General features: G+C 37.3%; 1 protein-coding gene across 29 annotated transcripts in view; it reads left to right on the plus strand.

The window, feature by feature from the left end:
• LOC106869304 (pleckstrin homology-like domain family B member 2) overlaps window positions 1-17,500 on the plus strand; it is a 458,421-nt gene that overhangs the window by 321,344 nt on the left and 119,577 nt on the right. For all 29 annotated transcript variants that reach the window (XM_089352366.1, XM_089352371.1, XM_089352379.1 and 26 more), the window contains 2 exons: window positions 2,993-3,118; window positions 4,205-4,342. In XM_089352366.1, coding sequence (XP_089208492.1) covers window positions 2,993-3,118; window positions 4,205-4,342 — 264 coding nt within the window. The remainder of the gene's footprint in view (window positions 1-2,992; window positions 3,119-4,204; window positions 4,343-17,500) is intronic.

Raw genomic sequence — 17,500 nt, forward strand, 5'->3', positions numbered from 1 at the left:
TGAGGTCACTTTGCAACTTGCTAGACTAAATGGACCCCTCAACTGAGTGGGATTATGAAAGAGGTAGATTTATGTGAGCTGTTCAGAGGTTATTCTGTGGTGGGAGGAACAAGAACTATTTTATTGTTGTGGAAAAGATCTATGATAACTCTTCATTATATATGGGTGAGTGGGGGGGGATGAGATGAAGAACCAGAGTATACACTAAAGATAACTTGTCCGTAAAGGTAGATAGATGACATCCTGAAGACAGAGGAATCAAGATGAACAGGAAAAAGTTGTAAGAATGTAGGTGGGAGTGTGTGCTAAAAATGGATAGAAATAGGAGTGAAGGTGCTTGGAAGTATATTGAGGGTGAACAAAGGTGAAGAGGATTGATAGTAAATATGAGTCAGGGTGGTTATGTGGACCAGGAGAAAGGGAGTGGGTGATAATTTGCAGTACTGAAAGAATGAGGTTATGAAATGTAGTAACTGGTTCTATTTTCATTAATTACTGCTGCAAAATAGTACAGTAGATAGGTGAGTGGTACAGGGATGAGTGATAAGGAGATGATGAGTGATCTTACAGACACACATAAATGTATGTTATATGTGTATTGTCTAGGCACATCATGGCCAAATGGTTAAGAGGTTTGTTTGTCACCACAAGGTCCCAGTTATGATAACATTACATGGCATCCTGGGCTAATACCCTTTTCTGCAGCCTTAAGGTCAACCAATACCTTGTCAAAAAAAAAGACCCAGGCAGACATAGGATGAAGTACTGAAGGATGATCTCAAGACACTAAACCTTACATAGGAGATGTCAAAGGACATCTGACACCTTGCTGACCCATCCTCCACAGCAGAGGTGTTGATGTTGCTTCCCCTACAGAAGAGAATTAGCCTGCAAGAGCCCTGTGTTAGTGCCACGTGAAAATCACCTAGCATACTCTGTGAAGTGGTTGGCATCAGGAAGGCCATCCAGTCATAAAAACCAAGCTAAATTAGACTGGAACCTGGTACAGCTCCCCTGCTTGCCAGCTCTGGTCAAATCGTCCGACCCATGCCAGCATGGAAAACAGACGTTAAATGATGATGAAACTGTAATAGTTCACCGAGTGGATGGAACCTGTGATTCTTTTGCCATTTTTTGGTTCGGTTCCCTTCCAATTCTACCATTATTAGTCTGGATTCTTACAATTTCTGCCTTCCACTGTCTTTGAAATAATGGTTTCAAATTTAGGCACAAGGCCAGTAATTTTGGTGCAGTGAGTAAGTCGATTACATCAACCCCAGAGCCCAACTGGTACTTATTTTATCAATCATGAATGGCAAAGTTGACTTCAGTGGAATTTGAACTGAAAATGTACTGAAATATGAAATTCTGCTAAGCAATTTGCCCAGCTTGCTAAAAATTCTGTCAGCTTACCACCTAAATAATAATAATAATAATAATAATAATAATAATAATAATAATAATAATAATAATAATAATAATAATAATAATCACGATTTCAAATTTAGGCACAAGGCCAGCAATTTCGGGGAGGAGCTAAACTGATTACATTGACTCCAGTACTCAACTGATACTTATTTTATTGACCCTGAAAAGAAGGAAAGGTAAATTCAACCTCAGCAGAATTTGAACTCAGATTGTAAAGACAGACGAAATGCTGCTAAGCTGTTCATTATATCAACCCCTATATTTGAATGATACCTTTTTATGTCAACCACTGAAGGATGAGCTGTGAGACTGACTTTGGGAAGATCTGAACTCAGCATAACCATTAACATCTACTATTAATAGCATAACTAGTTACAGCATTTCAATTAAGATCAGTTTTAGTTTAAAGCCAGCATGAGGTTACTTCTCTTAGCTAATGTAGAATATTCTGGAGGGTTTGATAATGGATTCCAAGGTAGGCAGGGACTAGAACCAGGTGTGTCTGTAGGTAGGTATCAGAATCAGGGAGGCGGTGTGTGCGCATGTGCGCACGGATTAGAAACGAGGGTATATATGTGTGTGTATAATAAGACGTAAAACTACTTTCGCTGCTGAGCAAAACGAAGTAAATTTTAAATTAGCGATAATAATTGAAGGGAAGTAACTCTTACAGACCTAACGTTTTATCTTTGCCTCGTGTATGAGTGTTTGTAATAATATGTGATGAGGGAGAGAGAGACGAGAGTCTGTTAAAAATCTAGACGAGACATATTACCTTGTATAGCACTGAGGAAATAAGGTAGAATAATTGTAGCAGTTGTAAATTTGTTACCTTAACTCTGGCAAGAATTGGTGTAGAGACTTAATTATTTTAGTGTCTTGGGGAATGTATGTTGTTGGAGGTGAATGCTCTGCTAAAACTAATATTGGAATCATACATGACACGGAACTGTCTGGTCTTCATTTTGTTTCACTGAGACAATTTTCTCTTTGATGTTCCCTACTTGTGCCTGTTCCACAGGTGTTAACTTACAAAGGTTCAAGAGGATCATCAGTGGTATAAATCACACCAGTCTTGAAGGGTTGCAAAGGTCATGGGCACTGCTCTTTCTTGCAGACCCAGCAAGTAAAATAAAACTTCCTTAAAACATAAGACAGTGTTTCAAATCAAGATTCAAAAGTCTTCAATAACCAATCTTTCTTGTTTTATTTACCACTTCCTTTTCTAGTCTATAATGTTCAATATTGCTTTATTGAATTCTGTTTAGAACTATTATTTTAGGTTTATAATTGCATATTTTGTACGTGTGGCATCATACTTCACCTCGTTGTTTTGTTTTGTCAACAGCAGACAGATTAGAAGTCAGAAAACAATGAAAAAGAAATCACTTGTTTTTCTGCCCAATTTTATAAAGTGGCTGACAGCTAGTCTGTTGAGTCAGCCTCATTATTTTACTGGTATCACTACTACTTAGAAGACCACCATCACTTCTCAGAAGTTGATGAGTTTTACTTCATTGAATTTGCAATTCTGTATGAAATCTATTTCTGTGTTTCTTCTAAGGAATCTGAATTGTGGCGTCAACTGGGCAGATTGAAGAAATCAAAGGGAGAATTACTGTTGAAAATTGCAGGCTTGAAGAAAGAAATTGTAGAAATTGAAAACCAGGAGAATGAAGCTATCAGAGAAGTATGTTAATATTTGATCTCTCTCTCTTTCTCTCTCTCTCTCTCTCTCTCTGTTTATATATATATATATATATATCCATCCATCTTTATCTGTCTGTTTGTCAAGCTATCAATCTGTTGATCATAATGTGTGGTTAATGAATTTGGTTTCCTACCACATGGTTTCATGTTCAGTCTCACAGCATAGCACCATAGGCAAGTGCCTTCTCCTATAGCCCTGGGTTGATCAAAGCTTTGTGAATAGATCTGGTAGTCAGAAAGTGAAAGAAACATGTTGCGTGTGTGTGTCCTTGTCTTGGAATCACAATAATTGTAAATGAGTGTCAGTGCCATGAAAGCAGTGCCATTCATTTCCAATATTTTGTGAAAACATATCTGACCTTGGGAGAAATATTACCTTGCTTGGAAACAGATGAGGGTTGGCAACAGGAAGGGTATCCAGCCATAGAAAATCTATCTCAATAAGCTTAGTCAGATGCAAGCCTAGAAAGTGAATATTAAAATGACTCTGTGTGTGTGTGTGTGTGTGTGTGTGTGTGTGTGTGAGTGATTTTGTTACATGCCCAAAATAACTATTACTAGCTAATGCTGAAATACTTTTCTGATATAAATAAAAAGACAACATTTTGATAATGACACTTCTGAATAACTAAAAGATTGTTCCTGGATGCAATACTCCATGTTGTTTGTGTTTCAGAGGAGAGTAGGACATAAATGTATGACATTTATACCCAACTCAGGTGTATTAAAAAGTCAATAATTTATTAAATACAAGTTCTAAAGATAAGTCACTACTTTTATTTCAAAAGGTTTATGATTACATTTATCAACAAGCAATGAAATGCAAAGTAATTCTACAAACATCTTCACTTATGATTTGAACCACTTTTCTTCCTCACAAATGATCACATCCATGTGTCAAACCCTTTTCTCTCCTACAAATGTATGTGGCTATGAGTCAAACCATTTCTGTAGAAATTTGTAGCACCATGAAGTTCTATTTAGCATTTTGTAATTCCATGTTGCACATCTACAACACTACCCATATGAAGAATCGTTATAATCTCCACTTTTGTTTTTCTTTCAGTTGGAATTGGAACAGGCCTTATTAGAAGGGGAACACCAGACTGAAATGAATGAGTTACAGGTTGAGCAGGAACTCATCAACCAACTCAAGAAAAAACATGATGAAATTGTAGAAAAAGCAGCACTGGAACGGGAAAGAGTAAGTGGATTGTGTCAATTACCATAATCCTTAGTTCTTGTGTTAGACTATGCTTTGGTCGCTGAGATCTTGAAAGATGGAACACATTTCATAGGACAAAGCAGTAACCCCATACCAAATCAATGAAGATTTATATAAACATGATATCAAATCAAAGAGGATGTGTTTAACCTAGATAACTCTAAGTTGTATGATAATTTAGTAAAACTTGTTTATAGACATCAACCAAGGGAACTGGGTTTACAAGGTCTTCAAATTACTCCTGAAACAGCTTTTTCTACAATCCCAGTCATTAGTTTTAAAACTATTGATATTATTTCTGCTTATTTGGTGTTATCAGTTATACAAAAGGACATTGACTGTTGTTACTGTTCAGCCCTAAGCCAGCTCTTATCAAGTAGACCTATTCTAGCCATGACCAATCAGCTTCTCTTGTTAGATATCATGAACGACATTAATCCAGTGTATCATTGCTTTTTTAAAGATGGTGACTGTGTAGAGTCCTCCTTATTAGTGCATTTAACATTTCTTTACTAGTATAGTAGCTGTAGCAATTTAGATACCAGTAATGTTTTATATTAATTCTACGTGAACAAAGGTTTGCTGTTACAGTAGGAAATCCAACTTCTTTCAAATTTGCTCAGGTGTCCAGCAAGGATTTGTTCTTTCTCCAATGCTCTTCAACAACACCATTAACTGGATTGTGGAGATTGCACTAGAGAATTACTTAAGTAACACTGTGAGATGAGATTTCATTGTCACTCACCTCAAATATTCTGATGATGACATCATATTTATTTACTGGCATATTACCATCTGAAAAGATTTCTATCATACTCAAAATAACAAGATTCTGGAAGAAGTTGAGCAAATCAATTAGTCTGGTGCCACATTCATTGCTGTAAGTCAGTATACATGAGATAGATGTGTATGGTATTCTGTTGTTGTTCTCGATTGGTGATCCATAAGGGCACAAAAATTTATATCAAGTAGATTCTCATTTGTACCATTCTGCTGTGTAACTATGAGACATGGACAATGAGAGCAGCAAACTTAACTCAAGCTGTAAGTGTTTGACCATTTTTATCTCTATCAAATCCTCCTTCTTTATTTTTTAGAATTTGTATCAACTATCAATATTCAATTCATTGCTCCTGCTTGAAAAGCACCTTTATAGGTTTGGCCATATACTCTATTATCCACAATACGATCATACTTGTGGCCCTCCTGGGATGTTTTTTTTATTTTTACATGCTGTGTCTAGAGAGTAGGGACAATGCTCATGGCCTTTACAGGTTCTACCAGGCCAGTGAGATTGATGTTCCTCTTGAACCTTTGTTAGGAAAGATATAATCAAGACGGGAATTCCAGAGAGATAACATTCTTAGACGGAGGGACTGGTCAGTGATTTGTGTAAGGCTTGTGATGGGGTAGACACAACAAAAGTGATAAGAGAAGAGATGAGTGGAATAAGAATACTTGAGTGGTGGTGGCATAAGGCCAGATGGCTCTGAAGAGCAGAGGCTGTTATAGTAGGAATTGAAAATGCAGTGAAGAGCGAGAGGACATTTAAAAGCCAGAAAGTGGAATGTGTGTTTAAGTAAATTAATGGCAATCACTTGGATGGTGCCTGTTTGTTTGTAAACAGTGAGGTTATATAATCAAGTAGGATTTAAAATCAATATCTGGTTCTCGCAGATATATGGTATCCAGTATTAGAATTGTGATTAGTTGATGGTCTCCACATTGGACATCTGTGATCAGTGAGTGCAGTCAGTTTTTGTTTGCAGTGGTGTGGAATCACTGAGTGGAGTTGGTTCAACTTGGGTGAAAATTGACACAAACAAACATGTAATATCTAATATTAGTAAATTCCACACCTGAGTTCATTAACTGCTATTGATACCTGTCTGTCTTCAACTGAACTAAACTGCTATACACTATAGTAAACTAATTTAGTAATCTCCCTTAATAAACAGGAACAATAGCTTGTTAAGTATTCATCTGTAGTAAACTACTATACGGTGTAGTAGTAGTTGCTCTTAATGGGCATGAGCATTAGCTTGCCAAGTATTTAACCTTATGTTTAGTTGTAACATTGTAGGAGTGGCTATAATGATGGAGTTGTTCTATTATTTCAACAGTAACAAAAATCTATTTTCATTATTTAATTTATTAAAACAAACATAACAGTTTTAATTTGTTCAGTTTAGAATTTCTTAAGAATATCTCTGTGTTAAAGTATATATGTTGTGGAGGTTTATGTTTGTATGTATGTGTATACACATGCACATTCTCTCTCTCTCTCACATAATGTTATGTGTATGTGTATATATATTTATATATATATATATAGTAATATAAAAATAGGTAAGTCTAATATAGAAGTCAATATTAATTAGTTGATACATGTTGAGAAATAACTGCCTGGGATATCAGGATTTGTCACATTTTGTAACTTCATGTTATATCATTTTATAACTCTATGTATTTTATAGCTTCATGTTGTAGAACTTTGCAGCTTCTCGTAGCATTTTGTAACTCCATGCTGTGGAATTTTGTAGTCCCATGTTGCATTTTGTACCATCATATAGTATTTTGTTGTTCCTTGTTAAAGAATCCTATAACAGCATGCTGTAGAAATTTGTAGTACCATGTAGTTCCATTTAGCATTTTGTAGTTCCATGTTGCATATCCACAACACTAAATTTTAACTTCCAACATGTATTTTTCTAGTTTGCAAATACTAAGTCTCTGGACTGAAAACATAAAACTAAGTAAATTAATATCACATAGATGCAAACCTATGTTCTATTAAAACTGGTATTGAGGAATCTTGGGATAACGTTGTTAGATAAGTCCCAAGTCAGCCCTGATCCAGGTGTCTCTTTGGCCCTTAGGTTACAGCCTGAATGATTAAATGCTCTCTACAGCATGCCTCTGTCTAGTAGAAGACAACAATGCACATCTTGACATACAGTGGTTAATTGTCTGTGGCAATGTTGCAGTTAGAATGTGTTGATCTCTTTTTGCTGCTCTATTTCTGACATGTGGTGGTTAATTGTATGTGGTACAGTGGTGGTTTGTATGCTGTGATTGACTTTTTCTCTGCGTACAAACAAAATGTATTTAGCAGAATTGCAAAATGGAAAAATTTACAAAATTATATCACGTCTAGAAATGGTAAGGAAAGAAACATCCAAAATTTTTTAACTTTGCTTTTTTTTCTTTTTTCTTTTGAAACAAAGAAAACACAAAGGAACCTAAATATGCTTATTATATGTGATGCTGTTGGAAAATAGCTGAAAAACACAAGTCAGTACAGGTACCTCTAGTGTTTTCTTAATCAGCTTGAAATAGCAGCCATATCTCCCTGAAATTACATCATCATTTAGCATCTATTTTCCTTGCTAGCATGGGTTGAACAGTTTGACATGATCCAGCAAGATGCAGTGATGCAATGGCCCCAATGTCAGCTTTGGAATGGTTTCTACAGTCAGATACCCTTCTTTATACTAACCACTTTACAGTGTATACTGGGTGTTTCTATTGTACCTCCAACGCTTGTGAAGCTGCTAAGTAACTTGCAAGAGAGGAAAAGGAAAAAGGAAAGAAACCGAAAAAGCCCATTGACTTAGTGGAGAGGGGGAGTGTTTGGGAGTTGGGTGGATTCATGTCAGGTGCTGAGAGGCTATGATAGTGTTGGTGTCTTGCTATAGAGATAATACATAGCCACCTTGTGTTTAATGAGAGTGGGTGGATGGGTATAACTGGAAAGATAGGATGGTAGTGATGAGATGCTAGAGCAAACCCTCAAAAACAGAAGGGCAGCACATTAAATAATGTAGTCCCCTTTACACTGTTTCTTTTGTGGGAGTGGGGCCAAAGGTGCTTAAAAACACAGGTTGCTCATGGTTAGAATGCCATCCTTAGAGAGTCTGCTTGATCATAGCTGGCGGAAGACTAAAGAGCAATAAAACAAGTTTCAAATATTCTTCTCCTCTCTTTCCTCTCTCCTTCTCTCTACTTTCCTTCCTCCCCCCTCTCTCCTCTCATTTTCCTCTTTCTTTCTCTTTCTCTCTCCCACACAAATGAATTTGTTCAAAGAAACAAACCAAGTCAATCTTATCTTAACAAGTTAACCAAATATAATGAAGCTCAGCACCACCTTTGCTCTGGCTATTCCTCAGCAATTCCTTCTCTAAGAATGAGGATAATAGAATCTAGGTAGAAAGAAAAGAAAACAAAATTCTTTGTTTTGTTATCTTGTTGATTATTATTATTATCATGATGGTGATGCAGACTTGTAGAATCCATGGTAACTGATAAAGATAACATTCCTGGCTTGGTTTGTAATTCATTTTCTTGTTATTTTCTGAATCTGGTTTCTGTGAGAGGCAATTGACTTAGCAACCTATCAATAAAAAAAATATCTAATCATGCTTATAAAAGTTGCTGTTGATTTCTTGTTTCTTTCTGTGAGGAACATTGATCTGAAGATTACTGACAAACCTGGAGAATTTGTATAGCAGCACAAGTTACAATTGTGTCTGACAACTGTTGCTAAGTGAATGATGTTTGTGGACCTGTGTATGCATGTGTGTGTGTGTGGGTGTAATTTCCTAGAATTCTGCTTCTTTTGGATTACCATTGGGATTTCACTGAGTTTTTTTTTATGTATGTATGTGTGTGTGTGTGTGTGTGTGTATCATTATCATCATTTAATATTCGCTTTCTATGCAGGCTTGGGTTGGATGGTTTCTCAGGAGATGCCAAGCTAAAGGACTGCACTAAGCTCTACTATCAACTGTGACATGGCTCGATGCTCTTCCTAATGCCAATCAGTTTACAGAGTGTACTGAATGCTTTTTGTTGGAAACTGGTACTGGTAAAGTCATCAAGTAACTTGCAAAACAAAGATCCCCTCAACTGAGAAGTGGCAGGGTATTGAGGGAGGTGGTTTTATTCCTGATGATGAGGGGTTAAACTCTGATAGAGGGGCTGAAACGGGTCTCTTGCTGGAGAGAGATAGGAGCAGGCTGACAGACAGACAGAACCCCTAAATATTTTAGAAATTTTTTTGTGTGTATGTGACTTTATTATCATTTTACATCCATTTTTCCATGCTAGCATGTGTTAGATGTTAAGCACAGTCTGAATCAGTTCATATTCAGAGTTACCATCTTCCTAGATGAACCAGAAATCACATCACATTCATATGTTCTATTTTTGGCATAATTTCTATAGCTAGATGTCTTTCCTATTGCCAACAACTTGACAGAATATACTGGGAAACATTTTATTATGGCACCAACACTGGAGAGGTTATCTCCTCCCAAACAACAATTTGAGGAGAATCTCCTCTTCTCTGTGTTGCCTCTATTCTGAGAGGGATTGAAAGAGAGAGAGAGAGAGAGAGAGAGATAGAGAATGAGAATTGTGAAGGAGTGAAAAAAGGGAGAATAATGTGAAAAAGCGAAAGTGATCGGAGAGCAGAAGTAAGTGATAAATAAGTGAGTCTTAAAAATAGTGGTAGTAAATAGTAACAAAGTTGGTTGGTGACAGGGAAACTTAACATGAACTTAAAGGGCATGATAGGTCCAAATGTAGGTGTTAATCATCCCAACTTCTATCACCATTTATCATTTTATTTATTTATTTTTGTATAATTGCATGGGTCAGGAAGATTTTCAGCATAGCATTTTGTCACTTGTTATAGTCTTTTGTCCTCTTCTCAGTTTTTTGAGATCTGTCTTCTCCACTTAGTCCCATGTCTTCCTCTTCAACAGATTCCTTTCACTTCAAATGTGAGACATTTCTTTACATTACTGACCTCCATATGCATCTCATGTCCCTACCAGTGCGGGTCTTTCTTGGAGACTACATTTGATTTGTTTTTTACCCAGTTTTTCTCTCTGCCCATTCATGTTGTGTCATTTATACACATTAATGTTATATATCCCAAACAGAATGGTTTGCTTCATTACTGTCCATTTTTCATAAATTCTCTGCATTAAAGGCCTCTGTCTCACTACCATACAGCATTTGTACTTACAAAGTTGCACACAAAGTCTCTATTTCTATCAACTTACCTCTTATGCATCTATTGTTTATATTGTGTATACCTCATGGGATATCTACTGTCACCTTTTCTGCATATTGCACGGCCATTTCCCAGAAGGCAGTAATTAAAGTCCTATCTGCTTTCTGTCTATCTAAAACTTCAGTCTTTGATAGTTTACATAAAGGCATCTCAATTCTTAGTTTTGCTTCCAATTTCAGAATTAATTTTCTAAATCTTGCGCAGATTCAACTACAAGAGTTCCCATGGACAACTGGTTTTAAGCTTGTCTGATATAACCTGGAGAATTATAAAAAATAAGAGACAGGCTGAGAACAAAGCCCTGAGTGACACCTTTGAGAATGTCAAATTTCTTCATGGACTCATACCTAACACTCACATTGCTGATGGCATCTGTGTACATGGTTATCAATAATTCACACAAGCTACTCATCTACTCCTAGATTCTTTAGCAACCACAGACTACAGAGCATGGAACTCTGTCAAGGCTTTTTCCGGATTGAGCTTACTTAGTCTTCTTAGTTAAGGTTTCTCCTGTAGTTGTCTCACTATGAAGAAGGCATCAGGTTACTCTAACATGATATAAATGGCAACTCTCTGTCATCTAGGTTAATTTTCTTCCCAATTCAGTTGTGCCATAACTCCTTTAGTAACTTACATATGCCTGCGTATGTGTATTTGTGGCCTATTTGAGTGTTGGGTTTACGACCATAAGATCATGAGCTTGATTCCTGGATTTTGCAGTGTGTTGTATCCTTGAGCAAGGCACTTCAGTTCATATTGCTTCAATCTATCCAGCTATAAATGAGTACCAGCTCAATGCTGGTGCCGCCTTCTCTCCCACCAGCTGTCACATCCTTGATGTTTCATTGAGTTAAGTGTAGAAAGGCTAAAAAGATGCCTGTGTCTACTTGCAACTACATAGTCATCCAAAACAACTAACAAAAGTGAGGTACAAGCTACCATCTCATACTCACTTTCAAGTGACAGCTAAACTTTTAAGCTTCTATATTCATGTGCACAGACATTCACACACACATTTGTATGGCCCTCTTCAGTTATAACTATCCATGGGTTTCATCTTTGTAGTTCTATGTTTCTGTTTGCCTGGAGCAGCACTGCTTGTAACGTAGGAGTGACAGAAATCACACCTATGTTTGGTCATTAGTCTATTAGCTCTGCTCTGTGTATATTAATTGCTGGTAGGGACACCATTTTCCATTATGTAGAAATTAGAACCAAATATCTATGTGTATCTATGCTTATATCTGTCTAAAAATTGGTGGTGTTATTTGTTTCCCATTACTTAATCATTCAATAGAGATCAATGACGCACACACACACACACACACACACACACACACACCCCTTTGCCCTCACACACTTAACTCTATAGTTATTAATACTCATATTTCCTTTCAACACACCACCTTCAGTACACCAATTTCTCCCATGTTAGCTTGTCACACTTTCTGTACTCTTCATTCCTAGTCTAAGCTGCCCTCTCCTTTACAACATCTTTTGATTGACATACTTGTTATATTCTGGAAGTTAACACCAATCACAGCTATAAAAGTCACAACATTGCACATCCCTCACCTATCTACATACTTTACACTTTTTGATTATCAAAGAAATATTTCTGTTTTAAAAATCGTCACCATCATCATTGTCATTTAATGTCCATTTCCCATGCAGTTGGTAATTAAATTTGATGACAATTAATAAAGTGAAACATTGATATTGGAAATCAGTAATTTGATACAAAGATATTTTCGATGTTAGAAATGTAATTTCTCTTTTCTGGAACTTTCTAGTTTATCAGAAATCTCTAACACAATTTATCAAAGTAAATCTCTGTACAGCTCTTACTAATGAGCTTGCTGATTAACATCATTTTAATCAGTTTCAATGTTCTCTAATGTTTAACAAGGATGTTGCTATTCTCTACCTTCATTTATCAGAAACATTATTAATTGCATTGTTATTTTTAATAAATAAACACAAGTTAAGATTTACATCTAAAAGTTTCTTTTTAGAAATATATTTTAATATAGTTGTGTGTTGATATATTTTTTTATATATTATGCAAATATTTTCTAAAGTCATTTTAGTCTTTTCTTCTTTTCTAATCTTCTGTGAGGCTCAACATTCTGTGATTAGTCTTCATCCTACATTTTCCTAGTTTCTCTTTTTTCCATTGATTCCATCTCCTGAAAGTAGTTGGCACTTTATACAGCTATTCTCATCCATACACACAACAATATTACTGGGTTAATAATTCATCACTTTAGTGGCACCAAGTTACAAATATATTTATAAACATGGATTAAATATCAATTAAATGGCTCTTTTGCTCCTAACTAGTCAACTAAATGGCCCTCTGGCTTAGTCAACTAAAGGGGTCTACCCCCTACCCACCAAACTAGTCAATTAAGTAGTTCTTTTGTCATCCAGCAGGAAAATAGTTTAATTACATGATTCTTATTTTAGTAACTGTACATGTGAGATGGACTTAATTGCAGCAAGAATTGAACTCAGAACAGAAAGGCATGTAACACAATTCTAAATTATATTTAAAGCAGCTCCCTAGTTAGATTGAATTAAAAAAATATTGTAGTTTAACCCTTGTAGACTCAGGTTTAGCAGACTTGTGATCAAAGACATTCCAGCTGTTTCTCGCGGTGTAACTAAGATCACATTCACTAATGTATGTTTGAATTTTTGATATGTGTAAAGTGTAATTAGAGAGTTTTGACTGTTATTTCTAGCTGATTGAGTGACTATACAGAGGCTCCCTTGTTGGAGCAGTTATATATAGATGTATTTCACATTAATAGATGATTATTAGTGAAAAAGAGGGGCTGACAGATCCTTGATGAACATCTTGAAGGATTAAGGGAGCATTACTGACAAAATGTGATCTCAGCCTGCAATGTGGCATCAAATTCTGATTTGAACCTTCATTACAAACTGTAATTTCTACAAATTGCAGCAAAAAACCTCCCACATTTTATAGGTTAATAAATGTTTCAATAGCAAATGCATAATGTGCACTAGTCCAAACCCCCCCCCAAAAAATATTAAAACATTAGCTACATGAAGACACCATTACCATCCACTTCACTAGCACCACACCAATGACCATGTAAAATATGATAGACTTGTCTGTTGCACTTTGTATTTCTACTATCAGCAACTAGCAATAGTGATAAGTAAGAATTGAGTTGAACATCAATTGCAGTAGATACACCCAAAATTTATGACCCAGATAAAACAGAAAAAAGAATGTAGTCAGCCACACAGCATGTTTCAGGACAACTTTAACCCATTCCCTACCCTGAACCTTATAAAGAAGCTATTTTTTTGACTCAGCCCAACTTGTAAAAATGGTTAATTAAACTACTCATCCGTATCATTTTTTTTTTTTTCTCTAACATGTTAATCTCCATTGTCCACACCTTTGCAGTATTCTGCATTTTATTACTGAATGTCTCGTCACTTCTTTCGCAACCACAATTTTAACATTTTAATTTCCATGCCTACACCTGCACAGTATTGTACTTCTTCTTATTGACAGTCCCCATTTCAATCACTACAGTGAAGTTTGTGCTGTACTGATGAGGATTAATAAGGCAGAAGCATGTAGGAAATTGTCTCTCTTGTTTTTTTTTTTTTTACATTTGGAAACAATTCCAAGTGATTATCTTTAGTTAGTCCTTTAAAATTCATTACATTAAATATGTTAACACTAACTTCTCCTAAATCTGCAGCAGTACTGATAGACTACCTTCAGACAAAAGTCACCAATATGTACCAGCCTCTGGCCCACTGATGTGTTGTTCTCTTTCTCTCTGCCTTTTCTACTGCCTTTCTGTGACCTTTGTTCATCAGATCTGACTTATCTCATAACATATCCAATTACCAGTCTCCCCCACCCCACCCCCTGTTGTGTCTTTCCTCCCACTTGGCCCAATCTTTCCTTCTCAGAATATCAGTTGTCTAGAAGTTCATAGTTATCAACTTTCAGTTGTTCAAGAACATCAACCATACTTGTTACATCTGCCTCAGGTGTGCAGAAGCCATGTGCACCTGCTCTTCCACCCTCTAAACTATTTAAAAAAATAATAAATAATAAAACTTTATTAATTTTCTGCAGTGATTTATTCCATAAAATTAACCAAAAGTGGAGATTTCACTGCTCCCAACACAGTGCTTTTTCAAGGAATCTTTATGGCTTGATGTGGAAACAAATGATGATCCATAACCATATGTACCAGTTTGCCCTTCTTCTTGTAATTCAGTGATACACAAGAGGAGTAACATGGCTCAGAAGTGGGAGCATTTGTCTATTTAGCGTAAAATTGTGTGTGTATAAATGTTTTCGTGAATCAACATTTTAATGACAACTTTTCCATGGTTGAATGGGTTAGATGGAATTCATTGAGGCTGATTTTCTACAGTTGGATACCCTTCCTATCACTAATCTTCACTTGTTTCCAAGTAAGGTAATATTTTTTCTTAGCCTGACTTCTTTTCATGGAAGGTTGGGAACAAGGGGCACTACCTATATGACAGTGACATGTTTATTTCTATCACATGTGAAGACAAGGAGATACAAACACACACACACACACACCCATGCACTCACACACATGCACAAGTATGTGCGCGCGCGCACACACACACACACACACACACACATGATGGGCTTCTTTCAGCTTCCGTCTATTAAATTTACACTCACAAGATTTTGGTTTTGCAGAAGATGCCACATAGTGGGACTGAACCTGCAACAACATGATTAGGAAATAAACTTCTCAATCACACAGCTATTTAATTTCTTCTATTTTTATTTAATTTGCTGTTTTTTTCCCATTCAGATATATTTAGTGATGGTTCTTATTATTAAGCAGTCATCATCATCATCGTTTAACGTCCGCTTTCCATGCTAGCATGGGTTGGACGATTTGACTGAGGACTGGTGAAACCGGATGGCTACACCAGGTTCCAATCTAATTTGGCAGAGTTTCTACAGCTGGATGCCCTTCCTAACGCCAACCACTCAGAGAGTGTAGTGGGTGCTTTTACGTGTCACCCGCACGAAAACGGCCACGCTCGAAATGGTGTCTTTTATGTGCCACCCGCACAAGCCAGTCCAGGGGCACTGACAACGATCTCACTCGAAAATCCTACGGGAGCCAGTCAGGCGGTACTGGCAACGGCCACGCTCAAAATGGTGCATCTCATGTGCCACCCGCACAAGAGCCAGTCCAGGGGCACTGGCAACGATCTTACTTGGCTTGCCGGGTCTTCTCACGCACAGCACATTTCCAAAGGTCTCGGTCAGTAGTCATCGCCTCGGTGAGGCCCAATGTACGAAGGTCTTGCCTCACCACCTCAGCCCAGGTCTTCCTGGGCCTACCTCTTCCACGGGTTCCCTCAACTGTTACTGTGTGGCACTTTTTCACGCAGCTATCCTCATCCATTCTCACCACATGTCCATACCAGCGCAATCGTCTCTCTTGCACACCACAACTGATGCTTCTAATGTTCAGCTTTTCTCTCAAGATACTTACACTCTGACGGGTATTCACATTGACATTACACATCCAACGGAGCATACTGGCTTCATTCTTTGCGAGCTTACGTATGTCCTCAGCAGTTACAGCCCATGTTTCACTGCCATGTAGCATGGCTGTTCGTACGCATGCGTCATACAGTCTGCCTTTTACTCTGAGTGAGAGTCCCTTTGTCGCCAGCAGGGGTAAGAGCTCTCTAAACTTTGCCCAGGCTATTCTTATTCTAGCAGCTACACTTTCAGCGCACCCACCCCCACTACTAACTTGGTCGCCCAGATAGTGGAAGCTATCGACTACCTCTAGTTTTTCACCCTGGAATGAGATAGAAGTTGTTTCCTGTTTGTTTACAGTCTTTATTGCACCTGAACATCTGCCACAAACAAAAACTAACTTGCTAGTTAGCCTGCCTTTGATGTTGCTGCACCTCTTATGTGTCCATAGCTTGCACCGGGTACATCTTATAGAGTTACTACCTACTCCTTTTCTACATACTGAGCAGGGCCATCTACCTGAAGGGGTTTGTGTTTTATCTACCTTCCTACTTATTAGGATTTTGGTTTTAGCTGGGTTGACTCTAAGGCCCTTCAATTCTAGACCTTGCTTCCACACCTGAAACTTCTCCTCTAGTTCTGATAGTGACTCCGCAATTAGGGCAAGGTCATCAGCATAGAGGAGCTCCCAGGGGCAACCTGTCTTGAACTCCTCTGTGATTGCCTGGAGGACTATGATAAATAAGAGGGGGCTGAGGACGGAACCTTGGTGGACCCCTACCTCTACCCGGAATTCATTGCTGTACTCATTTCCAACCCTCACCTTACTGGCAGCATCTCTGTACATGGCTCGCACAGCTCTCACTAACCATTCTTCTATCCCAAGTAAGCTTGCAGTAAGCTTGCAAAATTGAACAAAGATGCTTAGTGGCATTTCTCTTGGTTCTTTATACCAGACAAAATGCTTAGCAACATCTCTTCCAGCTTTATGTTCTGAATTCAAATGCCACTGGGGTTGACTTTGCCTTTCATATATTTGAAGTCCATAAATTAAGGATTGATACTAGCTCTCTCCTTCAAAATTTCTGGCTTTGTGCCTGAGAGGATTATTATTATTATTTGAATTAAATTTATGTTTGACTATTCCAGCTTGGTTTTCCTTTAGTTGACAGTGTGTGGCTTATGGATGATATAAAAGGTATTGTGGACCATGGCTGGGAAAAGAAAAAGGTAGCTTATCACTTACTGTAAGCCACATACATAAACTAGTAGAGTCTCTAGGTTTGCCAAGATGGCAGGGTTAAGTGACTTACTGAAAGATCTAACACTAACTTATTTCTTAACTCTTTAGCATTTAAACCAGCCATAATCAGCCTAGATATTCTGCTTGTTTTATGTTCAAACCAGTCAGATATGTCCTCTCTTACCTACCCTACAATGTCATTCTAAAAACAAACAATCACATATCTCAGAGCTCCAAGATAATGCATGATTAACTCAAAAC

Source organism: Octopus bimaculoides, chromosome 5, assembly GCF_046866305.1.
Source record: "Octopus bimaculoides isolate indiv1 chromosome 5, ASM4686630v1, whole genome shotgun sequence".
NCBI classification, from domain to species: Eukaryota; Metazoa; Mollusca; class Cephalopoda; order Octopoda; family Octopodidae; genus Octopus; species Octopus bimaculoides.